The 21,730-nt window shown below is 32.7% G+C and overlaps 1 protein-coding gene and 1 long non-coding RNA gene across 2 annotated transcripts in view; one reads left to right on the forward strand and one right to left on the reverse strand.

Moving 5' to 3' along the window:
* LOC123657075 (lethal(2) giant larvae protein homolog 1) overlaps nucleotides 1-15,788 on the reverse strand; it is a 64,232-nt gene extending 48,444 nt beyond the window's left edge. The window contains exons 1-2 of the mRNA XM_045592665.1: nucleotides 15,729-15,788; nucleotides 15,568-15,660 (exon numbers count right to left, since the gene is read on the reverse strand). Of these exons, the coding sequence (XP_045448621.1) occupies nucleotides 15,568-15,660; nucleotides 15,729-15,731 (96 nt within the window). The 5' untranslated portion in view covers nucleotides 15,732-15,788. The remainder of the gene's footprint in view (nucleotides 1-15,567; nucleotides 15,661-15,728) is intronic.
* A 2,777-nt stretch (nucleotides 15,789-18,565) lies between these two features.
* Nucleotides 18,566-18,893, forward strand: LOC123657331. The gene is made up of 2 exons (XR_006743690.1): nucleotides 18,566-18,659; nucleotides 18,824-18,893. It is a non-coding gene; the product is annotated as an uncharacterized LOC123657331 (long non-coding RNA).
* The last annotated feature ends 2,837 nt before the right edge of the window (nucleotides 18,894-21,730 follow it).

Here is a 21,730-nt window from a genome sequence, read left to right on the forward strand (position 1 = left end):
AACGAATACAACTCTATGACTATACTGACACCTCAGTAAAGAAATTAAAAGTCAGAAGACGTTACAAAAACTTCATCGGATAATGCTGAATAATTGTAGTCAATACTGAACGTGACTTTATTAAGAATATTAAAAGACTTCCTGAAGAGGAATATTAAAAAAAATTATACACTCATACAAGGAGTTATTTTAGTTGTTAGTTTTTATCTACGTAGTCAAGGGATAGTATTATAATTATAAAATTTTAATATAATGTTCTAAAGTAACTATATTAATATTATATAACAAAAAGTTTGATTGTTTGTTTAAACGCCCTAATCATAAGAACTACTGGTTCGAATTTAAAAAATCTTTTTGTGTTGGATAATAATAATAATAATTTACTCTTTATTGTACACATAAAAAGAAGTTTACAATTTATTAAACTATTCACAAAAAGAAATGTACAACAGGCGGTCTTATCGCTAAACAGCGATTTCTTCCAGACGACCAGCATAGTGTATTTACCGAGGAAGCCTTTATGATATTTTTGGTATTTACTCAAATTAACGCGGGACAAACCGCAAGGCACTAGTTTTGTAGAAAAAAAGACATTAATATTTGACCGGCCGTTTGGCACAGTTGTCAATGTTATGTTTTCATCTTTAAGGTCGTGAATACCATTCTATTCCCGATTCTGAGTATATTATAATATTTATGTTTTCACTTGTTTTTTTTTTCTAATATTAGTATATCTGTCGGCATTTACTTAATACACTGGCATTAAATTTACTATCCCAGAAGAATTTAATCGTGTTACACACACGATCTAAACCTTTTTTTTAAGTTATGTTATCTCTGGGACGCTAATATCGAGATATAAATTCGAACTTAATTGTTTAATTACTATTAATAAATAGTCTAGTCACGTCTAGACATAAATAACTGTCTGGCGAGATATAACTCTTACATCACAAAATAATACCGTGGGGAATCAGACAAATTTGTTAATCAATTGATAAATTCGTGTTTACAAGTTATACGTGTGTTTTCTTACAAAAGAAAAAAAAAAACACTTTAATTACATTGACTAGTAGAACAACGTAGGTAGGCAGTCGATAAAGCGGTCAACTAAGTACCGCATTATTAGTCATAATGCAAATAATAAATCTTCGTCAGATTTCAATCAAATTTAAATGGGACTACATGACAGGACCCAAGCTATCGATTAAAAAAGAATCATCAAAATCGTTACACCCTTTAAAAGTTATATTGGCGAATACCGACAGAGGTTCTTGACCTCCTACTTTTTTAAGTCAGTAAATTACACGGGTTTTGATGTACCTAAATCGAAAGTATCGTTAGTTTTAATTACTAAATGAATTTATTAATCGTTAAATAAACTTCGACCAATACATATAAGGGGTCCTCCATTAATCACGTGAGGCACGAATGGGGGAGGGGAGGGGTTCGGAAAAACATCCCGAAATATCACAATAAAAGGGGGGGGGCGCATTGAGATATCACGTATATTTATTGTGATTAAAGATATTCTCAAACTCTTAATTTACTTTGCACAGAAAATACACGTGGTTTTTGCTAAAGTGCTCGTTCTGTAGGCTAATTATCAAATATCACCACGGGGGTCGAAAAGTTGGGGTTATTTATACTGCCATCTTATTACTAATAGACCTTTTAAATCAGAATCCAGAATTTCGAGTCATTTGCGCTCTCGTTTCAGTATATTCTTTTACTGATTTGCTATTGACTGGACAAGCTAAGGAAGACATCGTTGTTGTTACATACATATTTATTTCGATAAGCAGGCTTCGAGCTAATATTGAAATAAAAAAGCTGATATAGAGCCTTCGAACAGTCTTCCGCTTCGTAATGGAGATATGCCTCCGGGTTTTACCCGTGCCATTTCGATATTCTAACGAATGATTGGCATTCATTCTCTACTGCGACCCGATGAATCACAGTGCGATAAGTCTAGCCTAAATACCCCTTCTGTAGTCGAATTGGTTGTGCGAAAAAATTATCAAATTGAAATATAATAATTATAATACTAACGTCATTATTTTCTTTGTTAATAGACGAAATGTTGGCGCAGTGACCACAGCAACGGGCCAATACGCTAGCAAACGCAAGTTTGATTTTTGTACATGACAAATTTTCGAATTGGAGATTTTTAATATGGAGGATTCCTTGGAGTTTATTTGGAATTGCTTATGTTATTCTTAATTTGTAAAGATATTTAAGATAGCCTTGAATGTTGATGGTATTAAAATATTATAATTTACAAGTTTTCAAAAAAAAAAAAAAAAATTTTACTACTTTTTACCATAACTGTAAAATAATAATTGAAAAAAAAAGTGTGAAACGTTAAAATGTGAATTTGTTTATATTCATTAACGCTTCCATGGATTAAAACTAATATAATAATCATCATATCAATGCGATCAGTTCGTCGAACTTGCGAACTTGACATATGTGAGGCTTCTAAGCTCGATGCAGGTTTTCTGATATCGCAGTTCGTACGGGGCTTCCGGTGCCGTGGATCAACTGCACTTAGTAATAATTTACACTTACTACGTTTTCATTTTTTTTGTGTAAATAGGTCGCTAATGCGAACAATGCATCCCCACAAAAATAAAAAATAAAATAGTAATATTTTTATTTTACATGTCTCGCGCATACGCGCATATGGTGTGGTCAATGGTGGTCAATGTAAGTAGACAAGTAAGAAGACCCGAATGAGAATGATAGGTAAGGTATAGATAACAACTTTATTGAAATTTTGAAGACAGGAATGATATATGTTAAATGTATTATTATCATCTTACTGTTACTTAAAAATAGCGACTATAGCGACAGCGTCTTTTAGATTACGTTTAATTAAAAAAATATATATATTTTTAATTATTCTGAGTCGAACTTTTTAAAATGTCCGACGTATCTATGACTAAATTGTATTACTGTCGAAAAATAAATCGTTTGTCAAAAAAAAAAAAAAACATTCAAGCTTTTGTAAGCACAGTGACTGTTAACAAATACATTAATCAAATAAAAATTACGTGAGCATAATAACACCTTTAAATTGATACTTAGAATCTTAGTCAGGTCACGTTTTAGGAATTAACAAAAAAAAAGCCTGGAACATGTGGAGGTAAACGATTCGATCCTCTTCACGAAGGTCACTGCCCGATCACAAAGGACCATCTACACTTACACATCTATACTTCTATTCAACTATATACAATAGGGCTCTGTGAGGCTTCTATTAATCATTAAAAAGCTTTAAAACGCGTCGAGGTATAATAAGTAAACCTTAATTTTGTAACACGCGGAAATGGTCCAGAGGATAGAAGACGTGAATCATATCAAATGGTAGCCGGTTTTAATCCAGTCTTCCAGTCAGGTGTTTATAGAAAATATCAAGACAAGGCTATCTTAGGAGAATTTTCGAGAAATACTAGCTTACAATGGAAGAGAATGGAAAATTAGCACTAACTTTTCTTTATAGAAATTTAATATAATCCTTTTAGCTGCAGTGGAAATCCTTTTAGCTGCAGTGGAATATGTACAGGTTAGTAAATTACACAGTAATACATTACTGTACTTTATACTATCATGTGCAACAGTAAAATAACATTCAACGAGAAGAAAGTATCGAAAATAATTATTGAAAATAAATACAAACGATTCTTATGAGTAATAAAATTTATGTAAACTTTCTTTTTCCTCGATAAAATGAAGATATTAATATATTGTTAAGAATAAAAACTCGATGTAATTATTACTTCAATTAATATTCAAATATCCTTTATGTAATATAATCCCTTATAAAATATACGTCTATATTTTCAAACTGTTTTTACATACTAAGTCGACAACATCTAAAAAGATTAAACAAAATTTACGTTGTAATGTTATTTTTATTAAATTATGATTCACAAAGGAGATACAAGAAAATTTATATCAAATATTAATCACTTGGAGATCCACGCGGACATATAAATACAAATCAATAACATCATTAAAAAATTATAGACTAAAAGTTACTTTTATATACCATTAGGACGGTAAAGATGGGTACGGCCCGCCTGATGATAATTAGCGTATGCCGCAATCCAAGGATGCCTGCAACACCAGGAGCAATCGCATTGCCCTCTTTTCTGGCTACGTCACTCATTACAGGAACACAATATTTCTAGAGTATAGCATTTTAGCCGTAATCTTCTGTATGGTCAAAGTACTTCCCCGATCAGGCTGCTCTAAGTTTTGAGCAAGACATTTGCCTGCTGTGGCTTATGTGTTTTCATTATACAAGGTAACATCCTCATAATATTGATATTTGGATTAGCTATTGTAATCTCTCTTGTCTTTCGGAGTGCTTAGATTAATTATAAAAGCCAGCCGGCCGTGCGTGATATCGAATTAATATGAAAAAGTTACGACATCTGTTTAAAATAACATAAATTATACCGATAGCCGTAGTCATTATAGACACTATCTGCAAAATCCGTGCAATAAATAATACTGCTGTAAGCCAATGGATACCCTCTCATGTTGGCATCATGGGTCACGAAGAGGCAGACTTATTAGTCCGGCAAGCAGCATGTTTGCCGTTGATCAGATTGGCTTAGTAACTTAAAAGCACTCTGTAGATCCAAATGGCGCGAGTATTTAGACAAGCGTTCGCGATTGAAAGGTATTTGGTATAAAACAGTACAGTCTGAGCCATTTCGTTACCCATGGTTCGAGGAAAATAAGATGGACAGAAAGCATGTAATGGCTTTGTTGAGAATGCGTACTGGTCACATTCCATCCAACAAGTTCATACACTTAATGGGAAAAACTGATTCTCCAAATTGTCCAGTTTGTGATGTCATTGACGATGTTTATCATGTGTTGATGGAGTGTAACCGGAACGTATCTGAGAGACAAGTGCTAGGCCGGGGATTAGATAGTAGGGGGCTTGCAACAGCGCCTTGGCCTCGCCCTTTTCGGAGGATGCTAGGGTGCTGTGTAGGATGTTATTTGCTGTATATCTAAGAGAATAGGTAAAGGTCAATCATATTGTAAGTGTCAAAAGTTAGGATATGCGGGGGACCGAGAACAAATCACACGTAACTGTGGCTTTGTTCTTGGTCCGCGGTGTATTATTATTATAATTTTTTAAATTAAGTATAATGTTACGCATTGTTATATGGCTATGTATTTGTTGTTGTCATTTTGTATCATTTCTGTTACGAGGGTGACATAATCACTAAGTGATTAAACTCCCATTAAATAAAAGATTTAAAAAAAAAAACAGCTTATACCCATTATCGCGCAATACATGCTCAATCAATATTGCGACGTTTAAACAGCATTTTTAGTGATATATTTTTGGAATGACAAAAGAAAAAAGATTTCACTTAATAAGAAACTTGTGTAAAGTTTTCGCGTTATAATATATAAAAATATAAACATTGCCGTAAATATTTTAAACGATAATAAAACATCGTGTAGCTTTGTAAATATTAGCACAAAAACGAGATAGGTTGCAACGAAGGCTGTGGAGGATAGCGAGCGACTTAATGTGTGAATGAACTCGTCGCGTCTTATCGTACGGACCCGTTATCGCGTTGAAATTGTACAAATATTGATACAAATCTGTATTCAATCGACAAAAATTGCTTATGTGTGACCTGAGTGTAACGCATTTTTAAATAATTTGATAACTAGTCCCTAATCAAAAAGATATAAAAAATTCCTATACTTTATTACTCCTAAGTATAATGTATATGTATTTCAATCGATAAGTTTCAACTTCATGTATTAGCTTCATTCAACGCAGTTAATATATATCATCTCGGAATTATGAAATGACACAACAATCTAAATAACGCAAATTGTACAATCATGTCTTGCGAGTGGGAGTTCGTACGAAATAGGAAATGCCACCCTCGGGAATTAAGCGAGCTGGCCCGAATGTTTCTTCGGGTAATGTGACTAAATTGACGACGTCTCGGAGGAAACCGTGGGAGACGCTATATTCAGGCAGTGACGTCGCCTAATAGAGGTTAAGCTGTTTGCCCCGTCATAATGAAGCCTCGCGCCTTGTTGGACGCAACTACTCTACACAAATTGGATGACTTGCATCAATCTATATAAACTTTTCGATAGACACATTGAGTGTCAAAGAGTTGATTGCCTTTATTGGAAAACGGTAACGGCACGGTTCTTCGATATAACATACACGTGTATAATGTTTTAGATATAATCATTGCAATAAATACAGATATAATATTATATTTTTACCGTTTTAAACGAAAGTGGAATTCTTTTAAAACAGTTCCGCTGATCGAAGCTTGAGTTCACGATAACACGTGCTCGGATTGATTTTTATTGCATCGACTCGAATACCTTCGACCAAATGAAGCGCGGCATCTGTTCAGCGTCGACTCTTCAAGACATTAGAGTATAAAAACGAGCAGTATAAAATCGTTGCTTGCGCTATCTTGAGCTATTATGACATGTTCCATTTGTACATTTTATATCTTACACTTTTATGTACATCGATCTACGTAAGATTGCCGGTGTAGGCTGGATGAGGATTGCGAAAAACCGGGATGTTTGGCACGAACTTGGGGAGGCCTATGTCCAGCAGTGGACTGCAATAGGCTGAGCTGACTGACGGAGCTGACTGTATAGCGATTATTAGCTACTTTATTGATAAACTACATGTTACGTACATTTTTAGAGCTTCGCGTTTAAAACGGTTCCGAGCTGCCAAATTAAAGCACTTAATCCTAAATCTTATAGGTAAAAATTTTATACAGCATATACAAAAGAATAAGAGTGATAGGGTCGTTGACCGGCAGCACTTTATTATTCTGAGCGGTAGCTACTATTGATATCACTGACCAATAGATTTAGACCTCTGAATTAATAATGTCTATTGAAACAATGCTAAAATGTAACCGGATATGTGTCAGAAATATTACCAAAAATTCAACAAGCTTTCATTTGTATCATACTAACGTCAGTGAAGCTTTTATCCTTATGCCTGTTTGATGTGATATAGATTTTAAAGCAATACTACCGATACGCAAATGTTAGAATGTTCATGACAATTCACAGTACATCCGCCATTTATTTATATAAATTTTATTATGTATTACATGCCCTAGTAAAATACAATTACATGCATTGCGTGATATAGTTCAATAAATACCAGATATTGCTAAACACTGTCAAAATACGTAAACATTACATTTTTTAGGTTTTAGTACTATTTACTTGTTTTCACCAAATATTTCATTCTTTGGACTTTCTTTTCTTAAGTTTGGCCATCTTTATATTTATTTTATATGCGTTTCAGAATTGAAAGATTAACATTCAAACATAAATTACAAAGTTGAACAATAACAAAAATTATTTCAGATTAGTAAAATGAACACAAGACAACAAGTCGATCAGTTCGTAAAATACACTAAATAAATAATACACTTAAGCAGCTAGTATTAGTTGTCTAAAGCACAAAAAGAAAGAGGCGTCCTAACAACAGTGTTGGGCATGAGGAATGTGGTCACGTTAGATACACACAACAGTCAGAGCGAGTTAGGTATATAACGATACCCGCCTTAGCATCAGATTAGATTATGTATATATAACATTTTGATAAAAAATATTTATATCGTCTTCATACTTGTTTTTACAACTCTATGAATCAAATCTTATTACATTTTTATTTTAATAAGTGATCTATAGATATAAATAAAATTATTGTCTGTCTGTGATTTCAAAATAATTATTTTTTAAATGCATTAGTTAAAGGATACTAAACACGAAAAAACGATTTTAAAATTTGTGTTTGTCTTTCTGTTTTCCGGGCTACCCTTCGGAACGGCTGAACCGATATTCACTTTGGTGCAGCATATTGGCTACTTCTTTATTTCACAACTTCCTTACAATCGGGATTTAGGCGGGAAATCCATGTTTACCACACCTACCTACCGCCCAGATAGATATAAGTTATCAAACTTAGAAAACGTTTGGTTAATTCATAAATCTATACAACTTTACCAATATTATAAAGCCAAAAAGATTGGTTGTTTAAACACGCTAATCTCAGGAACTATTAGTTCGAATTGAAAAATTATTTTTGTGTAGGATAGCCCCTTTACCGAGGTAGGTTATAAGTCTAATTTTTTCTCAAATTAACGCGAGTGAAACCGCAGTTCACAGCTAGTTCGTTAATAAAGTTTAAATTTATAAAGTCCATATTTTACCTCTATTATCGTTATAAACAGTGGTTAGCACCAACTAAATGGTAGATAGGTACTTTAGAAATATGGTAGTTTTAATAATTGTTAAAAATTGTTAAGGGCCTACTGTAACCATTTTGTAGTAAATATATTGCATAAGTTCTTGACCATGAATTACAACTCTAACTACGCATGCATAATGTGTCGCTTCGATTGTTTTATTTAAAGCTATGTGGTCAATACGATTCAGCTGTAAACCTTGCTTTACATTAGCCTACTTTTTTTAGCAAAAAGTTTTTAATACAATTACTATTTTATTACATTTCAGAATATCGCCAATATAATAAAACTTAAATTAACGCAAATAGTCTTTAAATAAAAATAGACAGTTTCCCAAAATTAACATATTCCTTTGCACGATAAGATTCTGGAACAGATTTAGTGCAAACGGCGTCTAGGCTGAATTTAATGAATGTTGAGAAATTACAAGAAACTTGATTCCAGTTATTGTTAGCGCGCGGTCAAAATAGAGAACGCGTAAGTACTTAGGTATTATATCAATCAGTTTAACTTGTGAATTGTTTGACAAGGGTACTATTAGATTATTTGAATGACATTTATAGTTGCTATTAGTTTTATTTTTAAATTGTTTCGTTTTTTTTTTTTATTTGTATGTATGAGATTGTGTGATGTATGACAATTGCTACAAAATCTGGAAACACACAATATTCAACCATTCAGAATTATTACTACGACAAAGAGCTATTAATATGGGCTTCATATTTATAATGATCGAGGATAGAACTTTCAACCGCTATCGAAAAGCAAGTTCCTATAACCACTGCACCAAACCGTGTTATTATAAACTTTAAGAGCGTTTACCTAAACGGCCTTATACCTATATCTTATCGTATTATTAAAAATTTTAACGCATTGTTTCGCGATGATATTATTAAACAAAACTATTTCAAATCCCGATTTTAAATCAAGCAAAACCACGCGAATCTTATACTTTAACATAGTAGCGGAGCGTAAAACAACAAATTTGTATTGATAAGTTTATTTTAAATCGTTAAACATATTTTACAAGCATCTCTAATCACTGTGTCCACACACTAATCGTTCTTAGCCATTTAGTTAGTTAATTATTATTTTATTCGTGTTACGGGTATAGGATTACGGTCTTATCTCTTATCATTATGATAGTTTTTAATAATAAACATCGAAACAAATAAGTAACACGAGCAAAACTGATGGACAAGCCAGCTTATCTTTATCGAACAAATTTTATTAAAACAAAGTAAATATTTAGTATGTAGTGCGAATGTATTAACAAGGAATATGCAAAACATCATCATCAGTTCAGCCTATCGCAGTCCACTGCTGGACATATAGGTCTTCAGAAGTTCGCGCTAAAAATGGGGTGAACTCACGTGTTTTGCCCATAGTCACCGCGCTGGGCAGGTGGGTTGGTGACCGCATATGCAAATACTTCAACTAAATTAATTAAGGCCCTATTTCACTGGTGCCAGATAAATTTTATCTGTCACATAGGTCACGTATAGACTTTTTCGGTTATAGGAAATCCACCTTTTACTATTGACCTATTGATTATTAATTTACATCTCAACTAATTGAATTGGTGTGTGGTTACGGCATTAAAGAATATAGCCACCCCCTCTCTTCCCGTGGGTGTCGTAAGAGGCGACTAAGGGATAACACAGTACCACTATTATTTTGGGACTTAAAAAGCTGACCGATGGCGGGATAACTATCCAACTGCTGGCTTTGAAATACACAGGCCGAGGATGGGCAGCAGCGTCTTCGGTGCGATAAAGCCAGCCAGCGGTCATCATCCCGCCTGCCCAGCGTGGTGACTATGGGCAAAACACATGAGTTCACACCATTTTTGGCGTGAACTTGTGGAGGCCTATGTCCAGTAGTGGACTGCGAAAGGCTGATGTGATGAATTGAGTTGGTTGGTGTAAAATACATTATACATTGTTATCTATTGGATACCGTTATAGGCAAGATAGCTTTATCATCAACGAACAAGACAGGATCTAGCCTTAAGCATCTTAAATAGACAAAATAAATTTTACTCTGTACTATTATAAATGCAAAGAAATTTATTTAATTATGCAAAATCTACTGGACTGATTGTGATAAGACTTAGGATGATGAGTCAGGGTAAAACGTCGGCTACGTTTTATCTCGAAATTCAATTTTAATCGAATGTTACGAAGGTAATACCGCTAGACACAGGTGTATGAATTGTATTGTATTGTGGTTGTATGAATTGTAGATATTGTCACAAATACAAATTATGCACATATGTAACATTAACAATTCCTATCAAAGGTTGTGTTCAGTTTAATTTATGAGTATATTTTTATATAGGTACTAGTTAATATAAACAAATTCCCGAAAAGTTTCCAATAGATTGTAACGATTTCATACTTAATGAATAATGAATATTATTATAACATGACTAACACTTGTTACAACAATAAAACCGATAACTTTCGAGTAGATATCAGGTACTTCAATAAAATAAATAAGTTGTCAAGTGAGGCTGGAAACGAACAGAAAAGGTTCTGTAAAACCGCAAATTATATAGCACAAAATATTTTTTTTAATTGCGACGAACACGCCAAAGACATGTTATATTTCACACAACTTAGTTATTAATTTATATTCATTTTTATTTTTACACGTGTCATATCTATACAGATAAATTAAATTGGAGTGTCTGTTTGTAATATTAAAATAACCGCTTTTTACTAAATGCGTATTGACGTATACAAGGTACATATACCAAAATAACACTTTTTACGATTTTTTGTTCCGGCTAATCTCTGAAACGGCTGGACCGATTTTGACGGAACTTTCACTGGCAGATAGCTGATGTAATAAGGCGTAAGGGCTACTTGTATTTTAGAAATTTATTTATAGTAATTCTGCGAACTGAACAATATTTTTTCTTAAATTACACGCGGACGAAGTCGCGGACACGGTTAGTACATAAATAAAAATTCAAGTATTTAACAATTAGTTTTATAGATGTGTCAGACGAATAGACGTCAAAGTTTCAGTACTATTGTTCGCTTCGTAACTTTGAGCCCGGAATACAAAAACAACTAAAGGTTAATCGAAATGATAGAATATTGTTTAAAATTTGGTTAGTATTTATGTCGATTGTAAGCAAAATGCTTTTTTTCTAGGAGTGTTAGAAAAAATAGTTTTAAAATTTACTTAGGAGACTACGAATACTACGAACGAAATACTACGAATTAGCACAGATTATAGTACCTACAAATACAGAGTGAATCATGGGTAGTATTTATTGGCAATATAAAACCTTTTTTCTTGAAAACTCAACAATGTAAAATAATCGTTAATTGTAACACATTGGCTATCTTGTGTTACTGCGGCTTATAGATAATAATTAACGGCACGGGCGAGGCCGGGCGTGGCGATTTATTATCCTACCAGATATTGATAACGATTACTATAAACACGGTCACTAGAATGTGTAAATCAATCTGCGCTGTACGGACTGCTCCGACAGTGTTTAATGTGCTTTGAGATATTTAATTACCAAATTAAATTATGTTAAATAAAATTTTTACGAGTCTAAATAAGATTTCTAAAAAGAACGAGTTTTTATGTTCCTCTGTATTATTACCGCTAGCACTTGATCGTTTCTTTTTTTAATCTGTTTAATATTGCTAATATATCCACGAGTAATATACCCGTCGCTCGCTAGATCTATCGATCGTATATTATCGTTATCGCTATCAGCGACCGATAAGCGATGGAACGTTTCAGAACAACAAACTCGCTTCGAAATACGAATTCTTGAAAACCGTTACAAATTCGTAGATTAAAAACATTTATCAATCATATTAAATAAATATATTACTCACACACGTGCCTAGAAATATAATATTTTTAAATTTGACTTATAATCCGTCAACTCGCAGCGGAGCACCTTAAAGGTTTCACCCTAGCACCCTAAAGGGTTAACCCTTCTGTATAGAAAGGAGACCTATGATGTCCAGTAATGATGCATTTACAGGCGGATTAAGAATATAATACATAATAGATTTCTCCTGATATGACCAGAAGGGTTAGGATTTAAGATGAGACGTTATTTTAAAACACCTTGAGTAATAGATTTCTACTATATTTTTCAAAACATGTAAATTTATTTCTTAATTCCTTAATTGCCATCATCAACATGAATTTTTAAATACAATTTACTACTTAGAAACTTAACTCAACATAACTATAACGAATATGCTGCTCCATAGGAGAGGATATTCATGAACATCTTGACTTAAGTAAATTTCAAATATTATAGGTAACACATAAAGCTGAAATATTTGCATCCGCTTGTTAACTCGAAATGTTAAAAAAAAAACAAAAATCTAATAATCTGATAAATATCAACAAGAAATTAAGTTGCGAGGATTGTCTGTTTAATAAAAATAACCAAGTTAGGTAACTATGTAAAAACCTGAAAAAGAATCGCTACAAAATATGAAAAAAGAAGACTGCTTGCATTGCACTGTTGCAAGCATCTCCAGACATACTTAATCCCAAAATAGCATTCCATAATAATAAAATCAACATCCATTCAAAAATTATGAATTTTTAATGGTTACATATGTTTTTACGAGAGTGGTCGATTACTATTTTGAAATTTTCTCAGCAGACTCTACATTCCAGACACATAGTAACTTCACAACTATATATATACATATATAAAAGTTCGTCTCACGATATTTGTCCGGACTAATCTCCGAAACTATTAGACAGATTACAATGAGAGTTTGTAGTTTTGTTTATCTGAGAAAACATCTTGTTAACTTTGTCCAACTTAGGATATGGTACTTTTCTATTATTAATTCTAATTAGACTAATAAAAGTTTGTAAATAGACGATTCGATGATTGATATGAAATCACTTTACAATCCAATCTTACTTTGCGTAACATACACAAAATAAAAAAATTCGCCACTATAATTTTCGTAAACATACCCATAAAATATTCTAAGAAATTGTTTAAAGGTTGTCTTATATTGCCGTCACAATCTTTTTTATTTATATGCAAAGATCTAAACAAGACGATATGATCTTTCATTCAGCCACTTGTGGAGTTTCGCTATAATTGACAAATTAAAGCAGTTCAGTGACCTTGAGAATCTATATAGGACGGTGGCATCACACCCGTGGGCGAGTCACCGACTGTAATGAATTATTTTTCCGGTATCTTTTACATATATAATATATATATATAAATATTACATTTTCTTCCTAATACGTTAGCACAATATTGACACAGCACCTGTTTAAGGGGTTTTTAGATTCGATTTTCGACTTCAATCTGTTCGTAATATATAATTATATTGTTGACGGATACGGATAATTATCAAATAAACCTAATATACTAGGTAGGTATACCTTTCTATAATTTACGCTTTTAGTTGCCTATCTTAGGTAAAGATAACCATGTGTGTATGATACGTATATTTATTTTGTGATTACAACTGTAAAAAATAACAAATTAAATCTTCGTGTTGAAAATAAATTTCTAGAAGTTGTTTTTTTTTTTTGCAATTTATTTTCAAGATGCTTATACTGAGTGATGATTACTTAATTCCTTTCAACATAAATGTAAAGTACAGGCTTAAAAAGTTGTTAATCCCTTAAGAAAAAAATTGCCTATTAAAAACGAGTTTAGTTTCAAATAGTTGTTGTTGACTTAACGAGCTTTGAAAATGACCTCCCTAAACTATTTTTGTTTCTTTTATAATATTGTTGAGTACTTTTATAACAACATTTATTACAAAGGTGTGTAATTTTAAGTTCTTGTGTACAAAAAAAAAAATATTTGTATAAAAAAAATCGGAACTTGATGTAATAAAGTACACACTACTTAATAGATCAATATAAATATTTATATTCTTTTTCTTCTTCTTTGGGATTAATGGGATTATTGGCTTTCAATGGTGTCAAACGGTTTAAAAAAGAAGACTACAACTGAAACAAATAATATTTATAAATCCATTCATTATGTAACGTAAACATCGAGGTATTTTATGCAAGTAGTTTTAATTGAAACATTTGTTATTATAATCAAGTCATGGATAATTGAGTAAATAAAAACAGATTAATCGATACTTAATATACAGTATGATATGGAATATATTTGCTTTGGAAATTTTTTTCTAAACATTATTTAAAACTAGCTGATCCAGCAGACGTTATCCTGTATTGCAAAATGTCAAATGATATTTTTATTTTAGTAATTTATTTATATATAAAATTTTTTTTAATAGAAATGAATGTATATTGATAATTCTTACACACATTAAAACAAATAAATAGATATCGTATGTCGATTTATAATGCAACTCGTCTTAGAACTTTAATAAGTGTAAATTTAAAAGGAAATTTCCTATTACAAAATAATGATGAAACAAATCGTTTGACAAATCACTACAATTGTTACACAAAAGTGTAAGTATATTTAAACATAACATTTTTCGTAATTGTTACTACTATGGCCATGATCCACTTAACTGAAGTCAATATGAGGCAAGTACTATAAAAATAATTATTTTAATCAAAAAGCAAACACCTTGTCTAGGGCTCTGTAATCTTTATGATAAGATATTGTAGGTACATTAGTGTTCACGGTTTGTCAAAACCATAGATTAAAATTGTTAAATATAATATATCACTTTGACATGATTATTTAATAATTAAAAATAAGTGGTTTCTTAACATTTCTTACCGTATGCCTTTGTTATTAGTAACTAAAATAATAAGATCAAGTTTTTTTGATTGTTTGGATATTCTAGTGTGTGTGATACACACACACAGAAATAGATGTGTGTTGTTTTTATCTTTAAGAATGATTTGTAATGATTTAGTCATGTCCATCATTAATGACTGTACTTAATAATGATTAATATTATAATTGCTTGACTACAAAACTTTATTAATGGTAATGGAGATGATTAGAGCAAATGAAGCAATTGTGCAGAGAAATAGTGATTTCATTTAAGTTTTTCACATCCATAACAAAATGCTACATGTATAAAAACAAATAAAATTAGTTTGAGACTTTGTTTTTCAATGTTCATAAACTTATTATTTTATTTATAATTTTATGACAATCAGTTGTAAAAACCATGACACATTTATAGGTTTTTCTGCTTGTACACATTTTGTAAATAGCTATTTATAAACATTGATTCAGTTTACAACATACAACAGAAATTACAAATCTAAAATCATTACTATTATAATCACTCACCTTGCGAAAGGCGAACAGCTCATTTTGTAGTTTCTGTCTCTCTGCAGAGGGCTGCTGGCCCTTCCCACGTATAAATTTTAGCATTCTGCCGGCCTGCAACAAGACAATCACTTAGCACACTTCACAGGCACCACAGGACAAGAAAACAGACACGGGCCTACCATGATTGCATACTAGAAGAGCGAACACTAGTATCCTAACCGGCACCGGAAAGCCGACTGACTTCAGAGCGCCTCACCAACTCGAGCGCGGCGTTGTCACCGCTTCGCCCGCACCCAGATAAAAAACATTAGTTATTCTTGAAATCGCAAGATAACCGGTGCAAAGATAACACGCTAGATAGTACGAAAAGTTACAGAAAATGGAATTTATAATATAGTTTAGAAATTGTCGATCCAACCCTGAGACAACGCCTGTTGGACAGGTTACATGTCTTTCTAATCACTGTTTTAAAACATTGCGTGTCTGTTAACATCTAGGATCAAATGAATATCCTAAGTTACATACCTGAAGACGACAGTTTGAAGATTTTTAGTTATAAAATCCAAATTTAGAGAAATGACAGAAAAGTCACAACGGCGTCAGAAATACATACAAACACAATGCACGAACATAATATTCACAACGTACGTACACAAAACGCACCCACACTACGCCATGACATGACGTGAGTCGTGACTGGTTTGTAATGTTGCCATATGTGTAAAACAGCAATGGACTAAGAAAATTCACAAACCTACAGCGGACGCTTTATACCTATCTAGTACTTTTTAAATTAAATGGTAATACTGTTTCTCTACAAATTAAATGACATCGTTAACGCATATTATTTATGTTAATATCTATACCTATTAACAACAGTAGGAGAAAGAAACAAAACGATTTAGATTTAACATAAGAGGAAGCTAATGGAATGAAAAGATAATTAACAACAAATAAACCGTTTAAATTATATTTAATTATTAGAAGTAGTCTGATACACGACATAATTATATAAGTAGTCGAGTAATCATGAAACTTTTCGTATGACAACATTTTCTATTGTCAATGAGGTCGTTGAACTAAGAGAATTTTAGGATATATACAATTCTACATATTTTAGAACAAGCAGTATACAGTATTAGAGATAATCCTTCGTAGTTAGTGCAATACAATGTCCATAAAATTAAATAGTTTAGAAAAACAGTAAATTTTTTGTTGGAACAAAATCATGAAATGATATAATGAAAGTAGACTGAAACGGGAAAGGCTGTACATATCCTAAAGGAAGACTCTATTAAAAATGTTTACATTATTTATTAAAATATATGTACTTTCGTTATTGTATAATTATAAAAATATCCCGGGTATGGTCCACATGTGTACAGTATGTAGTGTATACGGGTAAAATAAAAAATTGGGTAACACTGAATGAAATTCTAAACGAAATTCAATCTTGCGTCTGTCCATGGAGCATTTTCTTTATGCTCCATGCGTCTGTCAAAAATGAAAGGTAGACGAAGTCAACTTTTTAGCGGTGGTGTTTAAAGTACAATAAAATTTAGTCCAGCCCATCAGTTACTGATAAAGCTTATTTCTCAATAAGTAATTTTCTCAAAGAGGAGGCAAATTCTTAAAAACGCTCACACTTCAACTTTACTCAATTTTTTAATACAAAAAATCCGATAGATACAGTTGTGGTCATGTTGAAAAAAAAATGTATCATGGTATTTTTTAACCACCTTCAAAAAAGGAGGAGGTTACTCAATTCGACCGTATATATATATTTAATATATGTTCGGGGATAACTTCGTCGTTTAATAACCGATTTTGAAAAATGCTTTTTTTGTTGGAAAGGAGATATCCCAAGTTTGGTACCATGATAAGGAAACCAGGATCAGATAATGGAATCCTAGAGGAATCGAGAGAAACCCTCGAAACTCGTAGTGACGACTAGTGCATTTGTTAATTTTTTCGTCTACTTATGTTGTATTACTTGCCGATGTAGAAGTCGGTTTTTTTTTTTGTTTGCGACCAAACACAATTATTTTTATACGTTATGATGTCGCTTTTATCAGCAACCAGTAAATTGCCTATATATTGGTGAATGAAATTATGGCATATGTTTGTAAGTTTTTAACATTATAACAATCATCTTGATTCAGATCTAAATCTGAACTCAGGGTTAAAACGAATTGGTCATGGTCGGTCAAATTACCAGTTTTAGTGTGACCACCGAAGGTCAGTCTCAGATATTATAGGTTTTGGAGATTTCTCCATCTCTTAATTCATCCATTCGGAACACGAAAGAAATACCTGGTGAAATTGAATTCTTACCTACGTCGTTTTTTTTTTTTTATATTTGACTAGCCTTACGCCCTAGCTTCGACCGCACGGATTACACAATTTTGACTTATCCATTTTTGACGTTACATAAGTTTACTTTTAATGATATAAGTAGCCATCCTCTTTGCCCTCTCCCATGACTTAGGACCGACCGTAATCTTTACTGACTCACTAAGTTGTCTCTTAGCCATTAAGGAAAATCCCTTTCGTAGCAAATTAAAAGTTTCTATTGTTTTTAAGATTAGAGAGGCTTTGCTCTCTTGCAGTCAAAAGGGTCTGCATATTCTACTTGTCTGGATTCCAGGCCATTCTGGCATTGCAGGCAACGAGACAGCGGATTCATGTGCTAAAGCTGCAATCCAAACTGGTATCCTTGACCATTACAAAAACTCCTGCCAAGACCTCCGTTCCCTAGCCAAAATCCATATGGACAAGTCCTGGAATTTATCTTGGAGTTCATCAAAATTGGTAAAGGGTAAATTTTACTCAAATATACAACCAGACATCCCAAGACGCCCTTGGTTTTTTCTTCATAGACATGCTAGTCGCTGGGTCACATCCAGCATATGTCGCTTGCGTCTTGGTCATGCGTGTACACCTGTTCATCTTGCCAAAATCAGATATCGTGACCACTCATTGTGTGAATGTGGCCTTGACGAAGGCACGCTTTCCCACATCCTTTTTTCCTGTCCCAAACTCCTCCGTCCTATATATGACATCCTTCCCTATGATATTCCCCGCCCTATAAATGTTCAATGTTTGTTGATGTTAGTGTTTAGTCTCTACTGTACATTTTTGTGTAAATATTTTGAAATAAATAAAATTAAGTTGTAAATAAACCATGTGTCTGTCCTAGTGTAATTAGTTTGTAATAGTTTAGTTACTAACAGTGGTTGTCTTAGTCTAACATTAAATGTTTGTGTTGCTTTAGGTTAAGGTGTAACAATAAAAGTCTTACTATTTTGCCTGTTTTCAAAATTAAATTGAGACTGTTATCTCAACTGCACCGATCAATCAATCTCCTACGTGTGTTCTCCACTCTACGTGACATTGGCGGAATCAACCGTGCTTCTCTGGCACAACTGAAAGCCATTAAACCAATCAATCAATCAATGATATAAGTATAGAAGAATAGAAAAAGATTGCATAGATATTGAACCAACATGCTGTAATATGTTGAATTAGTATCGGAACTTTTTTAATGAATGGGTTTTTTTAATGAATTTTTGTTAAAAGTATTCGAATCATAAATATATGTTATGCCTAGAATGTTAAGTTTAACAGTCAAATCATATTTTAAGAGTTTAATAAGCAAAACGCCTGTTGTTTTTTTCGCTATGAACCTCTTTATGCGTGTTGTTGCTCACATCCTAAAAAGTACCTACACGTCGACAGTGTGGACAGGCACTTATCGCTCGAGCCCTGACGTTAAGAGTGCTAATGGTTCTTCTGTCTGTGGGACTTGTTTTACCATTAGATACTATTGGTGTAAAGGATATTGCAGATGTTATCGTAGTTTTCTGATTACAATTCGCTTTTATACTCTTTTCTCATCTAGAAAAGTTTATTTTTTAACTTTAAATAAGAAAATGACTATCCTGCAGGCCTAGCATGCGCGCCACGACAAAATTTTGTCTACCCCTTTTCTCGTATTATCTCTCTATGTCTACAGTAGCTAACATGCGTGCACGCGATACTCTTCTCGTTACGTCAAGAAGAGATAATCATTAAATTTTAGTGATCTGTGATATTTATCTCTACGGAAACTAACATGACATCGTAATTTTGTCGAATTTTGTCGTTTTAGGAAGAGAAACTTCTCGTCTTCAATATTATCGACGAGAAAGACGATAAATAAAAAATAAATAAAACCGGGTGCCTATTTTTTGTATACCATGGCGTTTCCCTATTATAATTATATAATTTCGGTATACGAAGAGCGGGAAATGCGAAAAGTCGAGTGAAGTGTGCCATATAATGACACAAAAAACGTATTTGCGCCCTGTTGCTTCTTATTCTAAATAATAATAATAATAATACTTTATTTCAGACCAAAGTATAAGTCCATATTGGGTTAGTACAACAAGACAAGACAACATTCAGAATAAAAAACAAAACAAAATTATATTAAAAAAATCAATAACTAAAAATAAAATTAAATAGAATAAAAGTAAAACCAATAATAAAAAAAAAAAAAAAAACAAAAATTAAAAAAATTTAAAAAAAAAAAAAAAAAAAAAAGAACATTGCGTGATAGAATTACAATTATCTAATGTGCGACAAGATATAAAGCACAACACGAGCATATTGTTTTACATATATAATTAAATTCATTTACTTACGCCGTTTTATTTTCCATATTAGATTTTTTAAATTAGATATACACTTTTTATCTTAGCCAAAAGGCCGAGAACATTGTTAAATAAAACATGTGTCACTCGTTTGAAATTGGTCAATAACCTTGTAAATTCAACTTTACGACATAAGAAATAAGAATGATATTCAGTTGTGATTATAGTTGATAATGTTTCTCTACTCGACAAGGCGAAGTCTTCGGAAGAGAATTTTGTCTCTCGTAGTGCGCATGTTAGGGTAATCGAGAAAATACTCGATGTAGACATTATCTCTCTCTCTCGTCAAGAGATATCTCGTTGTATGCATGCTAGGCCGGCTGGTTGAGATATTTTATAGATTAGTCTATTTTATAGATATGTGTTTCTACGCCTATTCAATTGTCGTTTTGATATACGCTTTTATGAATCTACTTACTGTGCCTCGGAAAGCATGTTACCCGAGGTCAACCCCCGGTTTTTGGTACAGACATCTGAACACTGATCTGTATGTACATGGTAAGAAAAATCCACCAACACATAGTTCATTACGTGGTACATAGCGGTATTTAAGCTCCAACCCATTTATTAGGTATATGACGAGAAGGCAGAAAAGTTTTCGATTTTATTTATTTTGATCACAAATTAAAACTGATCTCTTTAGTAAATTCCTTATTTACTTCACCCGGTTAAATCGCATTCTACTAATATTTTTAACGCGAGATTTTGTAAGGATGAATGAAGGTATGTTTGTTACTCATTCACGCAAATACTACCGAACTAATTGTTTAGTATAGCTTGAGATTCAGAATAACACATGGTTACATTTTATCTCGACGTTCCCTAAGGGACTTTACGTGAGTGAAATCGCGAGGCCTGGTTTGGGCCAAATAACTGAGATAGGGCACAGCAGGAAATATTCTGCTTAAAATCTGGAGAAACCCCAAAGAGTAGACTCCCCAGTCGTACCTAGTAAGGACCTCAACCTTACAGAAGGTCATAACTAAATAATACGTACTGCTTTCAAGCAGCGTTTTTCCCCCGTTTCAGCTTTTCATATATAAGACATGAAAAAAACACGTATGTTGTTTTTTTTTTTTTTGTTAGGTCTACTACGAACATTATGCAAAAATTTGTTAAACTTAAAAGGAAGCAGTCAGACTAGATGGTCGGCGAAAAGTATTGCTGTGAATGCCTTGTTAAATAATTCTCCAGAAGTCGCCTTAAATGAAGTTAAGCAAACTTCTCGTTCTCTAGAAGCTAAGTATGAAGCAGGCCATCTCTTAACTCCTATAAAGAATTTTAAATTTATTTCTAATTTTAACTATTTGGACGAATATTCTCCGCAAAACCAATCGAGTGAATATTGAAATTCACAAAGAAGATATGATCCTTGCCCATTCCGTCGCACTAATGGATGGTCTGCTCAAAGCTTTGCAAAAAAATGAGACAAAACCAATGGAAAATTAGATAAATGAGGATTTGAGAAGAGACTTAAAAACTAGCGT

Source organism: Melitaea cinxia, chromosome 10 (assembly GCF_905220565.1).
Source record: "Melitaea cinxia chromosome 10, ilMelCinx1.1, whole genome shotgun sequence".
Lineage (NCBI taxonomy): Eukaryota > Metazoa > Arthropoda > Insecta > Lepidoptera > Nymphalidae > Melitaea > Melitaea cinxia.